Here is a 23,181-nt window from a genome sequence, read left to right on the forward strand (position 1 = left end):
AAGATCATTGAATCCAACCATTAACCCAACACTGGCACTAACCCATGTCCCTAAGAACCTCATCTACGCAACTTTTAAACCCCTCCAGGGATGGTGACCACTTCCCTGGGCAGCCTGTTCCAATGCTTGACAACCTTCTCCATGAACAAATGTTTCCTAATATCCAATCTAAACCTCCCCTGGGGCACTGGTCTCCCCCTGACACCAAGCTCCTGTTAGACAGTGTCTCTGCTTCAGCTCACTCAGCTTTGATACCTCGAACCATCCCCAATAATTCACTAGTGCCAGCTCCACAGCCTTGCTCCTTCTTGCAGTGCCATGCAACTTGATGGCAGCATCTCAAAGCCAGTAACTATCTCCCCAAAGTGGAGCTCCTCTGGGTGTCAGCCTGGCTGCTGCCGAATCACTCCTCCCAGTCTGAGACTGTTTATCACAGGTGCACCTCCAGAGCCTGAATTTTGCCATTTTACCTGTGAAAAGATTGGCTCAGACCTCACCTTTTGCTCTGCACGCAAAGCTAGTGCCTTGTACTCACGTTCATGAACATGTCTAGACACCATGTACAAATACGGACCTTATCCCAGAGCCGGGTTAAGCTTTTGGGGTACTCTGACTAAATTTGGGCCAGAAACAGATGCCCAGGTGCACATCCATCTACAAATCCTATGGTGTCCCCCAGGGAATTGATCTTTTTGGGCCAGCAGAGAGAAATTCAGAGTGTTCATGTTGTAACGTTTTCCTGTGTGTGCATGCTTGTGTCTCTCTATGTAGAGCATCTTTTTACATCCCCACCTCTCCTCCAAAAACCTGAACCTGCTGAAGATGGGAAAACGGAAAGGGTTTTGTTGGTGAAAATCTATCCCAGAGATCAGGAACTGCTGATATCTGATTGTCCTGGTTTTGTCTGAAACAAGACCAGTTCTCTTTCAGTGAATTTTCCTTTCAGCTACGTTCTTCTAAGGGCAGGTGACACCTATCTAAAGTAATAGGACTGTCTGAATTTCACTGGGTTGGACATGTTTCTCTTGTTCAGCTATGGAAAACCTGGGATGTGAACAGTTATATTCTTTGGGTGTGATCACTGGAGGCAAGGGCAGATAGACCATCATTACAACTTGGGTACTTGGTGCGCAGACAAATCCTGTTTTTTAATCAGTGCTATTTGCGTGAAAATATTTTTGTTAAAAACAACAACAAAAAATTCAGATGTGAAACTTCTGTTCCCAACTTGAAACACAATTTTGGGTGTCACGTAGCTGCCAACAGATGTGGCATTAAACAGCATGGATAGCAGTAAAATTAATAGAGACGAGTTGCTTTTAATGGATTGAAGATACATCCTGAGAACACAACGTCACTGGGACTAAAACTGGGGGTAACGGTGGGGTTTTTTTTCCACCACAAGGATTCAATCGATGTTATATCTTGGGATATTGTCCTGGGATAATTCAGTATTCCTCTGAGTGCTTTCTTTTTTCACAGTGATGCTCTGAAAGGTAATGTTAAAATCAAATCTCTCAGCTATTACTGCAGTTCATGTCCACTAAACCAATTTGTATTCTCAGCTACGAGCAAGATCCAAAGCCTTTGCTGCCAAGAGCTGTTACAGTCATCTTCAGATCAGACCTGATATAAATCCACACCTTTTCATTCATATCTGAAAGTCTTTTTGTAGCAGCCACTCAGGAAAAATTCCAAAGGGATTTTCTTCCTCAGCCTCAAATATTATTATTATTTCTTTTTTTTAATCCACCTCTTTGGACACCATCCACAGAGCTAATTCAGATCTCTTTCTTCTACCTCTCTATGTACAGGGCCAAACGAACTGTCGGTGCCTCAGAATAGTCTCTAAATGAAAATAAAAGAGGACAGGACAGAGAAAACAGAAGCCAGGAGGGAGGAAGAAGCTCCAGAGAGGTAAGTGGAACCAAAGCTCCTAGGAAGAGCACTTAAGTGTGAATGGAAATAAAGCACAAAGTTGTCCGGTGTTAATGGAAAAGCAATGGAGACACATCTGAACTGCTGTGAGAGCCACTGTGGCTGTGTCCCTAAGCTGGATGACAGCAGTGTCACCCACGACCAGCTTTAGATCAAAATATGCTGCAGAGGGGGGAATCCCAGTGTAACCTCATTCAGAGCAGGTTAAAAGGAGCGGGAACACAGACATCGTGTTTGCAGAGCATCTTCTTCTCAAAAGTGTGTTGAAAATGTGAAATGTCACCCTGCTGAAAATGTCACCCGCTTCTGTGATCATCTGGAGAAATGGGACTTCAGCACTTCCCTGGCACCTGTTGTGTTTTTGGACTTATTTTGAAGTTCTGACAATGTTCCCTTGCTGTTTGGAAATCCCACCCAACCCAAAGCCTTGAAAAATATAAGCTGCTTGATTTGTATGATTTATAGGACCTCGGCTGAAACAGGAGGGGCTGAACCCATCTCCATGACCTTTCAGAGATGGACTGGGAATGGCAAGAAGGTGGATTGTGATGAAGAAATGTGACATCTGCAGTGTTTGCTCTTTTCTTCATTCTTCAGTGTCTTCTCCATAACTGTATCCCAGGAAAAAAAGTCACACCTTTCTTCATCTCTATTGCACTCCTCACTTACCTTCTTGCACAAACTCCCTGTGGTCTGCTAATGTGTCTCTGTGAGAGGCTGGTAGAAAATAAAGGGTATGAGGAAAGTGGAAAAGAAGGGGATTGGGGAGATTCAGCAATGAATCCCCAGCAGGAACCAGTGCAAACGGTGCTGGAAACTTCAAACTGTGTCTCAGAAATGACCAGAGAAAAGCAAGTGGAGGCAGCGGTTGCATCTTTGAGATGAAAACTTGACAGCTCAGGCATGGGAGGAGACACACACGAGCGCTTGGGGGTGAATTTTACAGGTGGAAAAGACAAAGCCCAGGACTGGTTGTTGCCCTGAAGCACGGATGCCCCCTCCCTCCACTCTCCTCCCCACCTGTTGAATATGTGTGCGCTGTGCCATCCCTTATCCCAGAGGATGCTCCGAACACACCCGCCCGCATCCTCAGCCTTATCAGGGATGCAGCCCCTGCGAGAAGGGATTTGGGGCTCCAAAAATCCACAGTAAAGAGTATTATGCAGCCCCTGGGCAGGGCTTTGAGGGAGGGAGCAAAATCCCTGCAAAATACACTCACTGAGCAAACCCGGGTGGGAAAGCCCCAGAGCCGACCGGGCACCCCTGGTTGGAGCATCCTGAATAATCCCGGCTACAGGGGGGACTTTTAACACCATTCTGCCCCCGGGGATTTTTTTGTGGCATCCCCAGGGGTAGCAACAGTCGGTGCGGGGGGCACAGGAGATGGTATCTGGCCAGATTTTCCAGCTCTGCATCGGGGCCGATTTTCTCGAAAGGAGAATAAAAACAAATCAGAAAAATCCCGCAGTGTGGTTGTACGTGCGAACACCCCCACACGAGTACAGCCGACGTGCAGCGCAACTCTGCCGTGAATCCCTTGCAACCGCTAAATAAAGAAATAACAACAACAAAAAAAACCTTTCAAACGTGCAAACGACAGAAAGTTGTGCGGGAGGGGCGAAGGGTGCGCACCAGTTGATTTTGCATCTTGCTTTGTGCCTTGCCTTGCTTATTTTTAAGATTTATTTTATGCAACAGGGAGTAAACAGGTAATGCAGGAGCCTGGCGAAGCGGGGGGGACGGGCGGAGACGCGCTGCGTTTTTGTTCTCCCTTCTTCCTCCATCTCCCTCCCTGGAAGTTTCTTCGCGAACACGAAATAAGGGGAGAAACCGAAAAAAAAAGAGGTTGGGGAGAACGGTGGGGAGGGGAAGACGGGAGGCAAAGCTCCCACTTTGCCGGCGGTATAAAATGCTTTATGGTATTTCATGGTATTTAACGCGCGGACGGCGAGACCGCGTTACCGCTGCGCAGCGCGCAGCGCGGCGGAACCGCATCGATTTCACGAGTGAATTTCAATATCCCCCGCGGTTATTTAAGTCCATTTCCCGGGCGGAGGCAAAGCTCCGTGCGCGGAGGTGCCGCGGATGCGGAGAGCGGCGGAATCGACGCGATGGTGGTTGGGATGTGTATGTGATTTTTTACGTTTTTATGAAACTGCTGAAAAAGGTCACTGAAGGAGTTGGCTGCTTGAAAAAAAAAAAGCCCTAAAAAGAGTGGCAGGCATGCGCACTGCGCGGATGCCATATTGGAATGAGTCTGCCGCGAGTGCGGGCGGAGGGACGGGTCGGCTCCGCGCAGCGCCGCGCACCGCGGGGTCTCTGCGCCGAGGCGCGGAAAATTAAAAATAAATATATTAAAAAACAGCCAAAAAAAGGCAAACTTACCCAGGTAAGGTACCGCGCCCGGCAGCCCCCCCTTTCCCCCAGCCCTCCCGGCTGGCGTTTCCCTTTATTTTATTTATTGGGTTCTGCACCGCTTGGGTGGAGAGAGTCGCTTTTCGTCTTCCGAGATTTATCAGAAAGCGCTTTTTTCTTTTTCCTTTTTTTTTTTTTTCTGTTTTTCTTTTCCCTATTTTCTTTTTCCTTTTTATTTTTTTTCCTGGGTCCTTTTTTTTTTTCTTTTTTTTTTTTTTTTTAATTTATTTTCTTTTACTTATTTCTTTTAAGCGGAGGAACTTGAGTGTGGGTGTCGTGTTTTTATTTTTTTTCTCTTTTCTTTTTCTCCCCTCTCCAAAGGGAAGAAAAGGCGGTGGGAGTTGTTGCGAAGTGTTGCCGTGCGGGTTTGTCGGGGCTGCTCGGGCAGATCCCCCGGCGGGAGACGCCGGTACCTGCGCTCGGGTCCGGGGGTCCCGCTCCCCCCGCGGTGCCTTCCCGGAGTTACCACGGGCAGGGTTTGCAGTGCCTGTGCAATTAATTCCAAGCGTGCGAGGGTTTTCTTCTTATCTCAGCGTATCGCATTTTAGATGCTCACATTTTTTAAAGTAGTGTGTATCGTTTCGGTACTTTCCTAAGAAATGCTTGCGCGACCTCTTTTCACATTTACTCGGGTGATGCATGTCTCGGAAAGAGTTATTTTGGGTGTGCGGGTGGGTTTCTTCTGAATCTGCAGGGGAGAGTGGGAGAAAAAAGCAAAGCTGCTGCAAAAGGCGGAGGGGGAGAAAAAGAGAAAAGAAAGCAATCAGCTGTGCCAAAATGTGCAGCCCCGATCTGTACATATTTTTTCCCGTAGCGCTCCCGAACTGCGGTAAATGAATATTTATAAAGCTTGTCAGTTCAACATGGCGGGTTAAGGTGTCTTTAAAAACTGAAAATAAACATTTTGCGAGGAGAAGAGGGGGAAAGCCGCCGTGCCACACGTTTGGTTCAACTCTCTTTTGTTGCTCGGAGAGGTGCGCTGGTGGATTTAATGTGGAGGGAGAAGGATGGGATCCGTCCTTGGGGTCCCCCCCCGCAGGACTCGCTGGTGGGAAAAGTGTAGGACATTTGTGTGTGCTGGGAAGGAACCATGAGAAGGGGCATGTGGACTTGGGAGCTCGGCCGATTTGCCTTTGAATGCCAAAATTGCAAACATGCCATGAGAAAGGAGGGGAAAAAAAAAAGTAATAAAATGCCGAGAGACACAGCAATGATTTATTTTGCATTAACTGTAGACATGTCGTGGGATGAGATGTCCTGTTGGAGCTGTCAAGCCTTCCCTGCTTGCCTCGGTGCAGTCAACCGGGGATGTGGGTTGTTTTGTTTTAGGGTTTTTTTTTTTCCTGTTGTTTAGCAAAAAAGCTCTGAAGTTGCATGGGAATTTGGGCTGCCAAACAAGTGACTTTACCAATGTGTGCCGCAATCAGCGTCTCTTGCAGAGAGACCCTAAAAAGCCCACGGCGATGGAGGCGAATCGCAGTTTTTTGCAAAGCAAGCAAATAGGAGTTTGCGAGGAGTTTGCAGGGAGTTGTTTGTGCCCTTCCCAGCTGCTTTTTGCAGATGTGTTTTCCAGGGGAGTGGAGGAGTGAGGCTGTCTCAGAAGCAGGAGAAACTTCCCTTGTTCCCATGCACGGGGCAACTTCATAGCTGCTGTTTTGGGATTGTTTCTTCATGGTTGCAAGATGTTAGCTTTGGAATGTCTGTGTTTTGTAGCCATGGGAGGTGATGGGAAGCTCCAGCATTGCAGGCTGTCGGTGCCTGGGTGCGGATGGAGGAACCAGAGAGGATCCCGGGGTGATAAGAGAGCTGATGTGCCAACCCAATTCCCTGCACCTCTTGGAGATGCTCTCCAGAAACCCACCATGCTTTTATTTAGCAGGAGTGGTTGGAGATGCTGTTTGCACACCTTGTCACGCAGGTTGAAGTTTCCCCTTCCAAAAGGGCTGTATTCCATCTTCCCACCCTATTTCCCCAGCCCCAAGTCCTTGCCAGGACCAAGTTTTGCCACTCAGGGAACCAGCAAACTTGCACCACAGGGTATGGTGGTGGAGAGGGGGGTAGAGGAGAACACCAGGCTGCATAGAATTGTGATTTCTTATCAAAATATCAGAAAACAGCATTAATTACAAGCAGAGCATCTTGGAAGGCAGCTGTCAAACAGTGGTGGGACTTGGGTGGCAAAATATGTCAACCTGTGGGGGTGAGAAGGGATGGAGCCATTGCAAAACAGAAGCAATCCCTCTCCGTGCATCTCTCTGTCCCCAAGTTTGCTGCTCTTTGGACAGGACAGCTTTTAAAATCAGTTTGCTCTTGGGGAAGAAGATGTTGTAGACGATAAACTTGGTGCCTGAGCAGAGGGGCAGCTTTGCCTGGTTGTGTGATGTGGACATGGGGATGAAGGGTGCAAAGGTCCCTGGAGATCCACCTGTACCTGGGATCTTGCCCATCTTCCCTTGCTTCGCTTGTTTTTCTTTGCCGTGGAGGGATCTGCTTAAAAACGGAAACAAACAAACCAGCCTAGAACGGCGCTTTCCTTGCAAACTGCGCTTTCTGACAGGAACACCTCACTTTGCGTCAGCATTGCCTGTATCAGACTCTACAATCGACACCCCATGCAAGATGGGGTGACCTTCCCTCTCCCCCCCACCCCAAAATCTCCCCCAGCCCTGGCTGTTTGCCAGCCTGGGGACACCCACATCAGCCAAAGGGGCTGTGTTTATGGGGCCACTTTGCTCCCCTCATCTTTGCTCTTATTTCCATCGAAGAAGGGGGTCCCGTTGCAGCACGAAGCCAGTGCACACCCCTGCTGATACACCAGCAGGGCTGTATTAGGTTTAGCTCTGGTCCCACCTGCTGAGGACTTTTTTCCTGCAGTGGCAGGGAATTGCTGGCCAGGATTTAGTGCAATTTGCTTCTCATCACGAGAAATTTAGATACAAACAAATTTGATTTCCTTTGCTGGGGGCGAAGGAGGAGCAGGTGAGGCAGGTTTTCTTTCCAGGGTTGGGACTGTTGCTTGGGTGAGCAGGGATGCAAGTGGCTTTTTATTCCTCTTTTTTTCTTTTTCTTTCCAACAGATTATTTATGTAAGGGAAGAAAATATTCTCGCAAGTCTAATAACTTTAGTGCTTATAAAGGATTAGGTCCTAATAACTCCTGTGATAAGATGGAGGTTTGGTGTAATCTGTTACTAAGTGAAAACCTAAAAGCTGTTTAAATAGATATGGCAAAGAGCTATCAGCGACTAGTACATTGTAAACAACAAGGAAATACCTTTTTAATTATTTAAGGGGGTGCACGGGGCAGTACATGCATTATAAGCAAGACAGTATAATTTCAGTTATATATTGAGAAAACATTTACAGATATCCAACAGATGTCATAAGGATGTTGCAGAGGTGGAGTGTTTCACACAGATGTAAGAACATCTGTGGGAGAAAGTATATAGCTGTGATTATGAGCGATAATTGACTGGCTGGACAGAAAGTTGATGTTTTAATGTAGCATTTATGAAAACTTTATGGTAGTGTTACTAGAAACAGAATAAACGCTGTGACTGTCAACTCTTTAAACTAGGGTTGCTTTTCCCCACACCCTGGGCTTGTGCTGCTGGCCTGTTAAATATGTAGAAGTATTTTGGGTCACTGTTTCTGGCCTGTTTGCAGCCATGGGGTTGCTGGGATGATATAATGACAGCATCAGTGAGGGGACGTGACATTTCCTTGCTGAAGGACAGGGCAGGATAGCGAAGGTGCTGTCTTGGTTCTTTAAGGACCTTTTGCTAAATTCAGGTTGGTGTGGGGTAAAGGGAGGTGTGGAAAGCAGCTTTGGGGGGGTTTAAGGGTGGTGGTGGTTGAAGGAGGTGGCTGGTCCCTGACTATGTCCACATGACAATGTCGAAGAGTTGTGGAAAGCCCCAAAACCTGGGATAAGCAGCCAAAACTTGAAGCAGAGGAGCCAAAGCTTCTGGAGATGCACAGAGAAAATTAATGTGGTGACCAGCGGGATCACATTTTAGGTGACCTGAAGGTGATAGAGGTATCAGAGGTCCTTTCTCATTGACACATACAGAGTATATTAGCTGGTGCAGCAGGGTCCTTAGTGCTGAAAATGAATGTTAATAGTGATGCTGTTTGCAAATACTGACTTGGTTCTGTCACTGTAATGTGCCGGTCTTCAAGAGCAAGTTTTTTTAGGATTAGAGTGGCTGATGGTGCCTTGTCAATATTTAAATCTCACAATTTGAAACTGTTGATCTTTGCACAATAGTCATCTCTGATGAAACCAGTCAAATCCATCTTATGGGTTTTCTGCCAGAAGATTTCTCTTTGCTTTTTCTGTATCTCAGGTGTGATTCCTACAGTGATTAAAAATGGTTGAGTTTCAAAACAGGGAAATAGAGAAATAGGATTAAAGACTCTGTCACTGGCATTTAAAAAACTCCTGAAAAAGTTTATTTTGGCATTGGCCTTTTGCAAGACCTAAACAAAGCATTCTTGAGAGGCCTGGTTTGGAAAGTGTTCTCACAGTTATTCTATTTTTATGAATCAGAAGCATTTGGTCTAAAATGAAATATTAATAATAAAGAAATAGAAACAAAACAAAACAAAACACAAGCAGGTTTTGACAGCTGACTGAGAGATCATTTCTGAGTAGCTGTGAGGCTTAAAAAAAGGCATGTGTAGAATCCTTGCTATTTTTACTATCAGCCACAATTTCTTTCATGATTAATACTTTTAACATCTCTGGGCTGGCTTGTGCAAAGGGAGTCCTATTTTCCTGGGTAAAGTCCTGAGACCCAGTTTGAATGTAAGTTATTGGGAGGTTTTGTGTTTAGTTGCTTAGCCAGGAAGACAGATTCCCTCCACTAAAATCCGGGAGGTGACATTATTGTTTGCCCTTGCCACATAGGAGATCAGGCAAGATGACCATGGGCTGAGGATCCTTAAAGTCTAAGGAGTCGTAAGTCCCTTGCAGAGACTTTTGGGTGGAAAGCAATAGCTTTCCTGGATGCATTAAAATTATCCCTTTAAAGAAAGAACACAAAGGTATAATATTTAACTGTTTCTTGAATGATATTTTGAGCAGGGTCTAGGGGGGAAGCTCAGTGCAGGTGTAGGACCAGGCTTCACAATGTACTGTTGTATAAGTGGTGGTGGAACATTAAAACCCGGATGTCCTGGAGCAGCTTACATGTGCACCATGGCACCTCTTAGAGGCCACTTGTGGAACGAAAGGGATTCCAATTTGTCTTGTCTTAGAGAAACGGGGTGGAATTAACACCGTGAATGTGACTTGCAGGACTCTGGGTTCAGATGTCTTGTGGAATTTGCTTCTGGATGGACCTTGGCAGGGGTCTCCTGGATGCCCTCATGTGCCCTTGGTGAAGCGAAGGGTCCTCCTCTTTCTGATGATGTACCAAGGGGTGGCAGGAGGTGGCTGTGAGGGGTGGATATCTTTTTTTTTGGCATATCCTGCCAGTCGGTGAAGCTGCTTCTGGATGTAAAGTGCTGAGAGGGATGTAAATGTATGTAGGACTAAGCCCAAATGCTGATCAACTGTGCTGCTTAAATGAAGCAAACAGTGCCAAGACCTAAAATGTCATTTTTTTCCTAAAAAGTGTTGGTATCAGATGGCAGATGTTTCCTGGATTCTGGTCTGCATGTTGCGTGTTTTTTTTTGGAAAACAGCTCCGACTACAGCAAAACGCCGCAACATAGAAGGCAGAACTGATTGTCCCAGGAGATGGGAGTTTTGGCTGATGAGGGACTTCTGAATTGGGCCCTAAATTAAGTCTGTGAAAACAGTGTTTTGTGTTTCCGGCTGGGCGACCTCATTAATGTTTGCAGATATATAAAGGGTGAGTGTCAGGAGCATGGAGCCAGGCTCTTCTCGGTGACAGCCAGTGATAGGACAAGGGGTAATGGGTGCAAACTGGAACACAAAAGGTTCCACTTAAATTTAAGAAGAAACTTCTTCTCAGTGAGGGTGGCAGAGCCTGGCCCAGGCTGCCCAGGGGGTTGTGGAGTCTCCTTCTCTGCAGACATTCCAACCCCCCTGGACACCTTCCTGTGTAACCTCATCTGGGTGTTCCTCCTCCATGGGGGGACTGGAGTGGATGAGCTTTCGAGGTCCTTTCCAATCCCTGACATTCTGTGATTCTGTGATTCTGTGACTTCTATCACTTGGCTACTTGGTCCCATTCAGGGGGCCTGACTGATTTTTTTTTGATTCACATGGCTGGTGTTTGGAGATGAAGAGCATCACATGAGATGTTTAGGGATGATACGTAGCCGTGCATGTTCGTGTTACCCATCTAAGGCTTCCTCATATCAGCTCTGTTTCAAGCATGGAGGTGGGAGAAGGCAAGGCATTGCAGATGGTTGATGTTGCCACTGTGCAAACCTGCACGTTTTTTGGTCTATTGTAGAGAGCACTGGGGATATTGATTCATTCTTCATGCCCTTGATCATATTAATAGAATCACAGAATAGTTTGGGTTGAAGGGACCTTCAAAGCTCATCTGGTGCCCCCCCAGCTATGAGCAGGGACATCTTCACCAGCTCAGGTTGCTCAGAGCCCCGTCCAGCCTGGCCTGGGATGTCTCCAGGGATGGTTCATCCACCGCCTCTCTGGCCAACCTGGGCCAGGCTCTCACCACCCTCAGTGTCAAAAATGTCTTCCTCATGTCTGGCCTGAATCTCCCCTCCTTTAGTTTAAAACCATCACCCCTTGTCCTATCACAAAAGGCCGCATCTTTCTTATCAGCCTCTTTTAAGTACAGAAAGGCTGCAGTAAAGTCTCCCCGGAGCTTTTCTTCTCCAGGCTGAACACCCTAACTCTCTCAACCTGTCCTTATAGGAGGATTCATCTGAGAGCTTTAGAAGATGCCTAATCTTAAACATGCCATATTCCCAAAGTGGTTGTTGTACATTCGATCCTTAGCAGAGGTAGAAGTGCTTTGCCAATGCAGAGCTACATCATGGAAATAGCCTGTTGAATCATGGAGAAGGTGACAGCCACCTAGGAAGTGACAGAACAGCTGGAACCGAGACAGTTTAGTACCTGTTGACCTCCCTCTCCCCGGCTTGGCACCTTATGCTGACATTTATATCTGTGCACAGAGGATGTAAAACATCCGTGCTGTGACAGGCAGGGATTTTACAGCTACTTGGATGAGCATCAGTAACACAAGCACAGGGCAAGGGAGAGGCACCCGCTCGCCTGGCCTGGCAATCTGTGGCAGCACCAGAGGGTGGTTTTGGGCTGGATTCTGCTGTTGGCATCTGAATCTGGGAGGTTTTCCCAGCCAGGTGATGTGGGAATGGAGGACAGGATTGCGCCATGCACATGTGCTGCATGGGATGCTCACGGTGGGGACATGGAGGGTTAGAAGGGGTGATGGCGGGGTACAGGTGTGGCAGCAATGCCTTATTGCATTGCTGTATAGAAGGGAAATTTAATGAAAAAGTATTTTTAATTTTAGAGTTTTGATCTAGTCCTTGGTGAAGTTTTTGGCAGCTTTTTGCTTTAAGTCCAACTCTAGATCCTCAGGTTGTATTTAGACATAGGGCAGCAAAGAGTGGGATGTGTACCTCAGTCAGACATCTGTGTGCCTGCCTGTCATCTCTCATTTTTTTTCTTCCCTAACTCTGCAGGGATTTTCACTGCAAACAAGTTACTTTCTGTAATTAGGTGCATTTTACTTTCTGTTATCTTATTTTACTGCTGTTTATCTCTGTGTGTATCCTGGACTCTGGGGTGTGCCAGGTAGGGAGGATGAGAAAAATTGCCTTGTGCAGCAGGTCTGTCTCTGTCGGTGTAAAAAGCATGAGGCATTCGGTACCAGTGCAAGAAGAGAGCAGAGCAAGGACCTGCTGCGTTACAAAGAGCTGTCACCATCTCACATAAACCCTTATCCATCATGTGTCTTCAGAGGAGTTTGGTTCCTGTCTTTCTTCCCCTTAGGGGTGGACCAGACCATCCAGAAATTCCTTTCTCTGCTTGTTCCCTAGTTTCCCATTTTTGCAAGTTTTCCCTCCAGGCTTAGTCATTTACATTATGTGCTGCTGCACAGATGAAACTGATGCTTGACTTCAAGAGCAGAAAGATAAGCCCTATAGAGTAGCTGGAGCAGGAGGGCTGGAAGCGACCTCCGTGGCTTGTATAGACCATCTCTTAACCCAGGGCAGGATTAACTGTGCCAAGATCTGTTCTGGACAGATCAGCTTCTTAACCCCTCCAAAAAGCAAGGCTCTGTGCCCTTCCCACAGTCTTTCCCACTTCTTCACCAGATGCATCATGAGCGATTTCTTCTCATGCCCAAATAAAATATCCCCTCCTTCAGTTTAAATCCAAGCCTTCCTCTTTGATCCACTGAGAACATGGAAAAGAGATTATACTCTTTCCCCATTCAGCTGGTTTTTACATCATAGAATCATAGAATGGTTTGGGTTGGAAGTGGCCTTAAAGATCATCTATTTCCAACCCCCTTGCTGTGGGGCAGGGACACCTTCCACTAGAACGGGTTGCTCAAAGCCCCATCCAGCCTAGCCTAGTGGAATATATCTTTGAATATTTTGAAGACTCCTAGTTCTCTGGATTAGACGGGATTTGTTTCTTCCACCCCGGAGTACATCTGAACCAACACAGCCCTGTGCAAAGCAGTAATTTGCTCCTAATGAAATCCTGCAGGGGTGTTCAATATAAAAGAAATTGTGACTTGATATAAGTGAAAACATTTGGTGAGGGAAGCTCTCCAATAAATAATAATAAAAAAGGACTGGAATTTGGAAGAAGTGATCCTTAAAAAGTTTCCAACTGGTACTTTTTCTGCAAAGAGAGACAGGCTCTTTCTCTAGGAGGTGAAATTGTTTGTTGATGTGTTCAATAGCCCTTCCAAATGAGCCTCCGTTTGCATTGTGCAGATGCTCAGGGGGTGTAAATATTGTGGCAGACTGCCACCAGCAATCCTGCGTGAAATATTGTTTTGTTTAGGGACCTCTGTCTAGGGGAGCAGACTTCCATCTAGCCATCCCGTGCATCCTCGTGTTAAATGCAATGAGTTGATTTGCAGCATTGCCCAGGAAGTAGCTTTTTTGGGGAGCTGGAGACTACATTTATTGCTTTACATTGTCTGCATGCTCTTGGAGGTGGTCTCTGAGCATTGGCAAAGGTTACCTTAATTGCTTAAAGCAAAGGATGGACTTTGAGACTCAGCACCACTGTTGACTTGCTTTGAGCTGTAAAAATCAGAGGTTGTGTGTTATGATTTGCAATGTGGCTGTTGGGAAGACTGATCTCAGTGTTTACTGGGATCCATTGGGACGTGAGTATCTCCAGGCTACGCCAGTGGAGGCAAACAGAGGCTGAAAGAGCACAACATTGGGTCAGGCCCTCCTGATGAAGGTTGGAGTCCCAAAAGAGAAAGGAGATGCCATGGAGAAGAATGCTTGAGGGTGGGCAGGATATCAAGTTGGTGCTTTTTGCCTTGACTCTTAGATGATGCCTGGTCTCATATTGTGTCCCATGGGTGATAAGGTGCCTTGGTGGGTCACCTGAGGAGAGCATGATTCAGTCTTGTGGTGGCCAATTCATGCATCCTGGCTCTAGTTCCACAGGTCTGAATCCCCCTTCACCCTGCTTCACGTACCAGGCCAGTAACATACAGCATCTGAGCATCTCACTTCTTCAGTTTGTTTACTGGCAAATTTGGATGTCTGAAATCTTAACAGGTGTTGTGCAAGCCCAGGCACTCCCTGAGGGTCATTCATCTCATCTGAATTTCAGGTGTCTGACTTAGACCACGAAAATCGTCCTTGGAAGTGCTTTCTCTAGGTTAGCTAGGTGACGCAAATCCCACCTGAGGTGGGTATGTTTGGTGGGCATTGTTTCTTGTAGTGCTGTTCCATGGGGATTTGCTGTGCTGGAAAACCCCGAGGTGAAGTCAACAATGGAGTCAGGACCTGGTCTGGTATCATCTGTGTCCCATCTAGGCTTTTGCTCTATCTGCTCAGGCCTAGGTGCCTCTGTTTTACCTCATGTAAAGCCATTTGGCCAGATGGGGGATGTTAGCAGGGACATAAAAAAAAGTCACGTTCTGGAAGTAGGATGGAAGAGGAGACAACTGGAATGACCATCTCACCTCTGGGATCAGGTTGAGGCAGGGCAGGTCTCAGCATCACAGTATCACAGTATCACAGTATGTTTGGGATTGGAAGGGACCTCAAAAGATCATCCAGTCCAATCCCCCTGCTGGAGCAGGAACGCCTAGGTGAGGTCACACAGGAACATGTCCAGGCGGGTTTTGAATGTCTCCAGAGAAGGAGACTCCACAACATCCCTGGGCAGCCTGGTCAGTGCTCTGTCAACCTCACTGAGAAGAAGTTTTTTCTTAAATTTAAGTGGAACCTCTTGTGTTCCAGCTTGATTCCATTACCCCTTGTCCTATCATTGTTTGCCACCAAGAAGAGCCTGGCTCCATCCTCATGGCACTCACCCTTTATATATTTATAAACATTAATAAGATCCCCCCTTAGTCTCCTCTTCTCCAAACTAAAGAGCCCCAGCTCCCTCAGCCTTTCTTCATAAGGGAGGTGCTCCACTCCCTTAATCATCTTCATTGCCCTACGCTGGACCCTCTTCAGCAGTTCCCTGTCCTTTTTGAACTGAGGGGCCCAGAACTGGACACAATATTCCAGGTGTGGTCTCACCAGGGCAGAGTAGATGGGAAGGAGAACCTCTCTCGATCTACTAACCACCCCCCTTCTAATACACCCCTGGATGCCATTGGCCTTCCTGGCCACAAGGGCCCAGTGCTGGCTCATGGTCATCCTGTTGTCCACCAGGACCCCCAGGTCCCTTTCCCCTACACTGCTCTCTAATATGTAATTTCCCAACCTATACTGGAACCTGGGGTTGTTCCTGCCCAGATGCAGGACTCTACACTTTCCCTTGTTAAATTTCATTAGGTTATTCCCCAGCATGGTCCAGTCCTGCTTCCTGAGAGCCTCAGCACCATTTACTGCAATTTCCTAATTGTTCAGGCTGGTGGATCCGGTCCCGTTTTTTCAAAATAGTTTCACTGATCGCTTTGCAGGGGCTTTTTCACTCATGGTCCTGCAAAAAGCTTGAAGATGGTAAAGACTACGTGAAATCGCATGTGGTTGCTCCTGGCATTGGGGAGGCTGGGTGAAACTAGCAGATCCATTCACCACAAAGGTCTGCTGGGCCACCCCTACTCAGCTTCTGTCCAACTTGGCGGAAAAAATAAATGCAGAGTCCTGATATCCCAACATAACTTATCACATAACCGCAGTGAGCCCTGGAACTGCCCATGGGCCCACCTTCCCATCAACCACGTCCTTGGTAGGGGCTCTTCACCAAGGACAAGGGGTCATGCTGGCAGCCCTGCTGTACTCATCAAGTGGCTCCTTATTGAGAGGTGGGACCATCTCGATTGATTAGTGTTACTAAATGTTGGAGGCAGGGGCCAGATCATTGGAAACGCAGGGGGATTTCTCCTTCTCCACCATTCAGGACTCAGTGGTACAATGGCACAACTGATGCACTATCCAGACAGGAGCTTTCAAGGATGTAGGAAAATTTTTGCATCCTCTCTTCCCGCATCTTGTCTTTTTAATGTCAATCCCAATTAACTAAGCATGCATTGGAGGGAGAAAGTAAGTTTTTCAGGAATAACAATAAGGGAGATCCCTATGGTGCTGGATTTTTGTGTGTGGGTAGGAGTCCTCTCCAAAGGACTTACTTACAAAGGGGACTTACTCCAAAGGAAGAAAAAACCAGGATGGAGTCAACAGTAGACGAGAAATGTAAAATGGTGCGAGGAAGCCAATGCCAGCACTTACACAAAGAGCCAATATTGATAGAGATGACAAGGCAGCATGTTTGAGATAATGGTGTGGCTGAGACTGACAGCCGTGGGAAGAAGGAAATAAAAGAGGTTTTTTAATTTTTTTAATATTGGCTGGCTTTTTCTGCTTGTGAATTAAGAGTCTGGATCTGAATTAAATACCAGGGGAGTGGGAGCTGTGTGGGGGAAGAATGGGATGGGTTTGAACCACCACTGTGCAGAAAGAATGAACAAGGGATCTGCAGACAGGGAATTTTCCCCCTCCCTGCTCTTTCAAATGCATTTCATAATATTATTTCTTTGTGTTCCTGCCTAGTGTAGTGTCACCTTGAGCCTCTCTTGCTGCTTTTTCCCATCCCTTAGTTTACAGGCTGGTAACGTGCCTTGTGGTCCTTCATTTGGTTTCCCGTGGACACACGTTTCTTCAGATTGTCAGAGAAATCCGAGTACAGTGGTGTGTGTTGCTGGTTTAACGTTGATGATTGCAGGCCAGTCGGCATAGTACTGTTAACAGTAGGGCTGGGGACTCTGTTTGAAGTGTTAATTAGCAGCAATTAATAAGAAATGAATAATACCGTATGTCAGCTTTCTTTACTAGTTAGTTATACCAACACCAAGACTCAGAGCTATCTTGAAGCTTATGTTTGCATTGGAGTTTTGTCTTGTTGTCACATAGTATTAGGAAAATACTTAACTAGTTTACATTTTATGATAGGAGGTCATTTATTCCTAAAATAAGAAGATAAGCTATAGCCTCTGACAGATCCAGTTTTCTTGGGATGACATTTCAAAAACAGTAAGTTGTCCACAGCTCAAGCAAAAAATACATTAAAATAAAGTTAAACAAACCTCAGTTGCCATCCCTGGAGGTGTTTAAAAGACAGGCAGATGAGGTTCTTAGGGACATGGTTTAGAGGTGGACTTGGCGGTGTTGGATTCAATGATCTTAAAGATCTTTTCCAACCAAAATGATTTGATGAATTCTGTGATTCTGTTAAACAAAAATGTTGATGACATTGTTGAATCTGGCTAGGAGAGACTGCATTGCCCCCTTCAAATCGAAGTGGGGTCAAGCCCAGCCCAGACGTGGCCACTGAGGATGGATCCCAGCCATGTTGTGAACGCCTTAGGTGGTTTTTCCATCCATTTTCTATTTCTGACGAGAAATTCTTTGATCCAGGGGATGGGGTGTTCTCATGGGCCTGGTAGCAGATTTGGGGCTTGATTGTGTAAGAAACAGCAGATACTGTTGTTGTCTGATTGGACACGTTCAGCTTTTTATCAGTTCATAACTTTGTCTTATCAGCATCTCAGGAGCATCACAAGATTTAACTACACTACCAAATAACTTATCTTTCTTCTTGGTGTTTATATTGTTACCCCTGAGTTCTGTTTAAGATGATTATTTGTTGTGTTTAAATTGATTTCTCAGTTTCTATCTGATTTTTGAATTTTTTTAAAAATAGATCAAGATTACCTTCCAACATTGTCATGTTCTAGGCAAAAATGAAAACAGCTGAATCCACCCGAGGTTTAACTTCTGCTAAAACCTCCCCTCCTCTCACATTTAACGATCTTCATGTAAGATCCTGATACTTAACCAATTTATTATTAATGATATTTACACAAGTTTTCACTACCAAAGGAGAAGTGGGTTTTTTTTTTTTGACTTTCAGTAGACTGATTGCTTCTAGTTTTGTAGTTAATTGAAACTTAATATACACTGGGGATGAATGAGAGATATGTTCTGAGGTTAGTGGCACTCAAAATACTCATAGTATATAATACACATTAATTCATTAGCAAGGCTCATGACAAAAAAGAATAAAGATGAAGTGCTGTAGTGGCCATTGCAGTGGGGAAATGATTGTTATTTATGGAATGCTTCAAGTGTACTAAGCACTTTGCAAAGAGAGCGAAAAGCATATTGCACTGAATTGGTTTACAGTCTCCGTTGTATCACTGGCCTTGGTAATTTGCTTTTACCAGTGATGATTTGTGAAACACCCACGGTTTTAGCATGGTTTAATTGCAGTTGCTGTGATGCTGTTGTTATCACTCCAGCAAACAGTCCCACCATGGTTCAGTTAATGGATATTCCACTTACACTTGACATGCTCCTCATCTTTTTCAGTCTCTCCTGTAACCGCTCGCACATGTTCATTTCTTCCTTGCTGTTTTCATTGGAACAGCCTTAAAATCTGTGCAAGGACAGAGCAGTTTCCCTCTTTCTATTTTATAACTGTCATATCTAGTCATCCTGAATATGCTTCCCGAGTAGTAAAAGTTGAAAAAACCTCATAATATTTTTACAGTCTTGTTACCTCCTGCTTAGCCTGGCCTCTGACAGTAAAACTTTTTTCCTGCTTTTACTCACGCTTCTTGCAGGGCATTTGGTGCCGATGCTGCTGGAATAGTCGTCTCTGTCATGCAAGTGGGATTCACTCACTAATAGGCAGTGCCAGTCCTGCACATCATATATTCTGGACACACACCTCCCCTACTATGTGTCTTTGCTTTAGCGTATATTGTGAGAATAGCTTGTTCCCTCTGTGCCCATAACCCGAGCTCTTGGTTTCTCTTTTTCAGTCCTCCTTTGACACCTCATAATTCATCACCAACTCAAAGAGCTTTACTGAAAAGCTCACTTTGGAGTTCTTTTTAATCTACTCCTAAGAGTGTATCTCTGGGCATTGCTTGTCTTGGTGGCTTACTGTAGCTAGAAATATAGTTCTCATTTAGCCTGGTGTCTGATTCAGGGTCTAGTCAGTCTGTATTCCCTTTCTCATATCATTTTTCATCTCCGCGTGTTTTTATTCCACTTTGTATTTACTGTGCTCACTCCTTCTAGAAGGATCGCCTCTGGCAACATAACCCAACATGACATAATCTACACCTGAGTTAATATTTGCTACCCTGCATGGTGCTGACTGGTGCAGTTATCTTAGGTCAGTCTTCATTAGAAAAATAGTTGCAACCCATGCTATTTTGTTGGGTTATCTGCATTTTGCATGCTAAACTTTTATTTTCTAGAGTTATTCTCATCTATATCAAGTATTCTTCCTTCAGTGTTTCCTCTGTTTCGTTGTCACAAATATATCCCCTTTGGGAAGCTTGAATATTTATGGAGTGAGATATAAGTCACAAAGTGTTAGCCATCAAAAAGTTGGATGCCAAGAGCTGGACTCGCTGGAGGGTGGTTGAGTTGGCGTTTCACGGAATAGCTTGTACCACCTTATGGGCTGGTCCTTCCCTCTCTGTTGGTGATACAGGGAGAAGGACTGAGCTTTGAGATGTGAATCCTTTGTGTTGAATACTGTGGGTTTAGTTTATTACCTCATTATCTTGTATGTTGTTATTGTTGTTACTGCTGCTTTCATGTAATTACTGCTAAGGGGGGATGTTCTTTGTTGTGGTTCCTCATGCAACACTAGCTTCACCTTGGAGGAGAGAGCAGGATCAAAGGGTTATAATTGACACGGGATAATTTGAAAACTGTTAGAAAAGGCTGAGGGAATGAGTTGGTGTGGGTAGAAAAAAATCACTCGTTTTTTTTCTTTCTCCTTTAGCTTGTCCTCTAGGTGCTTGCTGCTGCAGGATGAATTAGGAGGGCAAAGACTCTTCCTCTGAACCATGGAGACGAGGGCGTCTTTCATCACCACCATGCAAGAGACCCAGCATCTGTCCCCAGAGAAAGGTCAGAGCCCAGCCAATGGTGACATGGAGCAGTTTGATTCAGGTGAGCTCTCTATCACTGCCGTGGGTGGTTTTCACTGGTACAGCCCTCCAGCTGGTCGCTGGTAGGGGTGGGAACATCTGTGTTGCCAGAGGAGCATTGGGAATGGTTGTACAGCTTGATGGCCTTTTTTGGGTCTTACGCATTAGACTGTCCCCTGGTCAATGAGTTGGGAAATTTGAGCTTTTCTTCTTCTGGATATCTTCTACATCTATTCCAAATTTAACTAAAAAGCAATGGAAACCCTCTCCCAGAACATTCCTATGGAATTTTTTTGAGTGCTTCATGTGAGGGGGCTTCACAAACACTAGACCAGCCAACTGAGAGCTGGTCGCATGTTGTCCTTCTGCTCGTGGGTTTGACTGGATGCTCTGTAATGCTCTTGGATGGGCACTTAGAGGTGAAGATTCACTGCACTAAATTTGGCCCTCATCATGGTAGATACAGAAAAATAAATGCTAGCTTTTGGTGATTTCTTCTGGAATTAGGCGCTTTAACTTGTCATGTTTAGCCTTAACAGGAGGAGACTGTATCTTACGGTGAAGTTGCACATTAGGGCTAGACCCATTTTACCTCCTTTGTGATGCCAAAATGGAAGACCTCTCTTTATACCATCTCTTCTCTTGCACCACCTCTGCTACCCATCACACCCTGGGCTGAGTCAGTCAACTCTCTAACCCAGCAGAAAGCTAATACAGAAAACAAAGGTCAGTAATTTCTGCTGGCTTTGTGAGTTGAACTGGCTGGAGGAAGAGAAGTGACCAAGAGCACTGCGTTGTTAATTGGGCTCAGCTATAACTTGTAACTTCATCCTTGCTCTATGTTTGCGTGGGAGAGCTCAACTCATGAATTTGTGGAGAGCTACACTGAGCTATCAGTCAATCTGTACAAAAGGGTTTGGTTTTGCATTATAGTACTTGTGTTTGTGCTCAGATACTTGAATGCTTTACCAGAACTCGCATTTCTGTAAGAGCTATTCTTGACAAAAGGGTCCAAAGTTGTAAATGGCAGATTAAATTCTGTGCTTGCAGGTGGGCCTCCTGAAGGGGTGCCTTGAGTCTACTTCCATGGAAATAGGTGCCCTCAGCAGTGGTGAATCACTGATTCATCACTCCTCAAACATAACTGTAGCATTGTTTGGGTGACAGCTTTAAAACTCTTAATACTTCGCCTTCAGTGTATTTTGCATCTTTTTTCTCCAGTGATATTCTTTGTGCTTTATTGGTCAGTGCTGTGCTGAAGTCCTTTGAAAAGCTGTGGTTTTCATTTAATTTTTACTGGTTTTTCCTCAGCACCTCAGAAATTCGGCCACCAAGCCTTGGGTTTCTTTACTTCTTGTAGTGACTCGGTGATTTTCCTGTGTCCCTGCACACCACCCATTGGAAAGCTGTGGCTGGTCTTTGAATCATTGCCATGCTCACTAATAAGTTGGGGGACTGGGGCAGAGACTCACAGCAATGGGATACCGTGCCTGTTAAACTATAAAGTACTTAAAAGGGGCCTATAAGAAAGATGGGGACAGACGTTTTAGCAGGACCTGTTACAACAGGACAAGGGGTGATGGTTTTAAACTAGAAGAGGGGAGATCCAGGCTAGAAAGGAGGAAGAAATTTTTTACAGTGAGGGTGGTGAAACACTGTCCCAGGTTGGCCAGAGGGGTGGTGGATGAACCACCCCTGGAGACACCCCAGGCCAGGCTGGTTGGGACTCTGAGCAACCTGAGCTGGTGAAGATGTCCCTGCTCATGGCAGGGGTGGCACTGGATGAGCTGTGAAGGTCCCTTCCAACCCACACTATTGTATGACTCTATGACAAGCTGTGGTTCTTGAGGTGACCGTGGGCTGTGAAGGTGAAGGTGAGCTGTCCTCCACAGCCCCTTGTGCAATGCAGCCATCTTCTGCAAATTTTACCATGAAAATAATAAACAGAAGTGGGATACTTGACCTGCAGGTTCCCAGTGATCACCCGGGCAGCTCGTAGCAATCAACTGCATTATGCTTGTGCAATTGAGATGGAAATGCAGGTGGGTTTCAAGATGTCAGCACAGGTAAGGAAAAATGACAGGGATGTCTTGTATGTAATTCAGACTACCTGTATTGCAGTGAAGACGTGCTTGAAACATGGGGTAGTCCATTTCTTCTTACTGTGATGCTTATAGGTTCAACTGGGCTCTTGAGCTCTGCGTGTTAGTTGGGACACAGGCGGAAACTTTCCTGTGTTGTGGGGTTGTTAGCCCAGCCAAAATTTTGTTTTTTTTTCCATTCTATTTACAGCAGTTCTGGTTGTTTCAAATGGCTTCAAATGGAAAGTGGACATGTTCATGGAAGAGATATGCAGTGTACTAACTGCTTAGAAACAATGTTTGTCTCAAGGGAACCCCTGAACCAGAAATAGTTAGATGATAGGAACTTACCTGGTGGGGATCACAGATGGTTGCCCTCATCTAATGAATGTCTCTAGACACGCGGGAGGAGGAAAAGCATACAGGAAAAGTGCACTGTCTCTGTGTGAAGGGGAGGATGTGCAGGTGTGGAGGGGTTGTGATGAGAAACCTAGATTCATCCTACCTAAAGAAAGCAGGACACTCTTGTTGTTACCTTTTGTAAGAACATAAATATTAACCTGGATTCTCCCATAGACATGAAAGAGCCTTCCTTCTATAGTGTGACTCATAGAGGTTACCAGTGAGGGTCACACAGAATCACAGAATGTTAGGGATTGGAAGGGACCTCGAAAGCTCATCCAGTCCAATCCCCCCGCCGGAGCAGGAACACCCAGATGAGGTTACACAGGAAGGTGTCCAGGCGGGTTTGAATGTCTGCAGAGAAGGAGACTCCACAACCCCTCTGGGCAGCCTGGGCCAGTGTCTGTCACCCTCACTGAAAAGAAGTTTCTTCTCAGGTTTAAGTGGAACCTCTTGTGTTCCAGTTTGAACCCATTGCCCCTTATCCTACCATTGGTTGTCATCTAGAGTTAAACATCTGAATCTGTAGCTGTAGTGTCTTAAAGCACCTTATAAAACCTGGTCATCTGATGGTGCCTGTATCACCAGTGAAGGAAAAGATACAGATGCAGGAAGCAGGTCATGCCATTTTAACCAAGGTACTGAGTCGCCTTTGGGTTGAGTTGCCATCTGGAGCTGCCTGTTTCTCCCCACTGAGGATGAAGAAAGCAAATCCTGGCTGGAGCAGAGGGGAACATCTCAATTCTTGTTGCTCAT

General features: G+C 45.7%; 1 protein-coding gene across 2 annotated transcripts in view; it reads left to right on the forward strand.

The window, feature by feature from the left end:
• The first annotated feature begins 3,964 nt into the window (after nt 1–3,964).
• Nucleotides 3,965–23,181, forward strand: part of SFMBT2 (Scm like with four mbt domains 2) — a 128,024-nt gene continuing 108,807 nt past the window's right edge. Inside the window, exons 1-2 of one of the 2 annotated variants that reach the window (XM_065049296.1) lie at nt 3,965–4,065; nt 19,795–19,964. In XM_065049296.1, coding sequence (XP_064905368.1) covers nt 19,859–19,964 — 106 coding nt within the window. In that variant the 5' untranslated portion in view covers nt 3,965–4,065; nt 19,795–19,858. Of the gene's footprint in view, nt 4,066–4,172; nt 4,328–19,794; nt 19,965–23,181 lie in introns of those variants that run through there. The other variant, XM_065049295.1, reaches the window with a different exon arrangement.

This window comes from Columba livia, chromosome 1 (genome assembly GCF_036013475.1).
Source record: "Columba livia isolate bColLiv1 breed racing homer chromosome 1, bColLiv1.pat.W.v2, whole genome shotgun sequence".
Lineage (NCBI taxonomy): Eukaryota > Metazoa > Chordata > Aves > Columbiformes > Columbidae > Columba > Columba livia.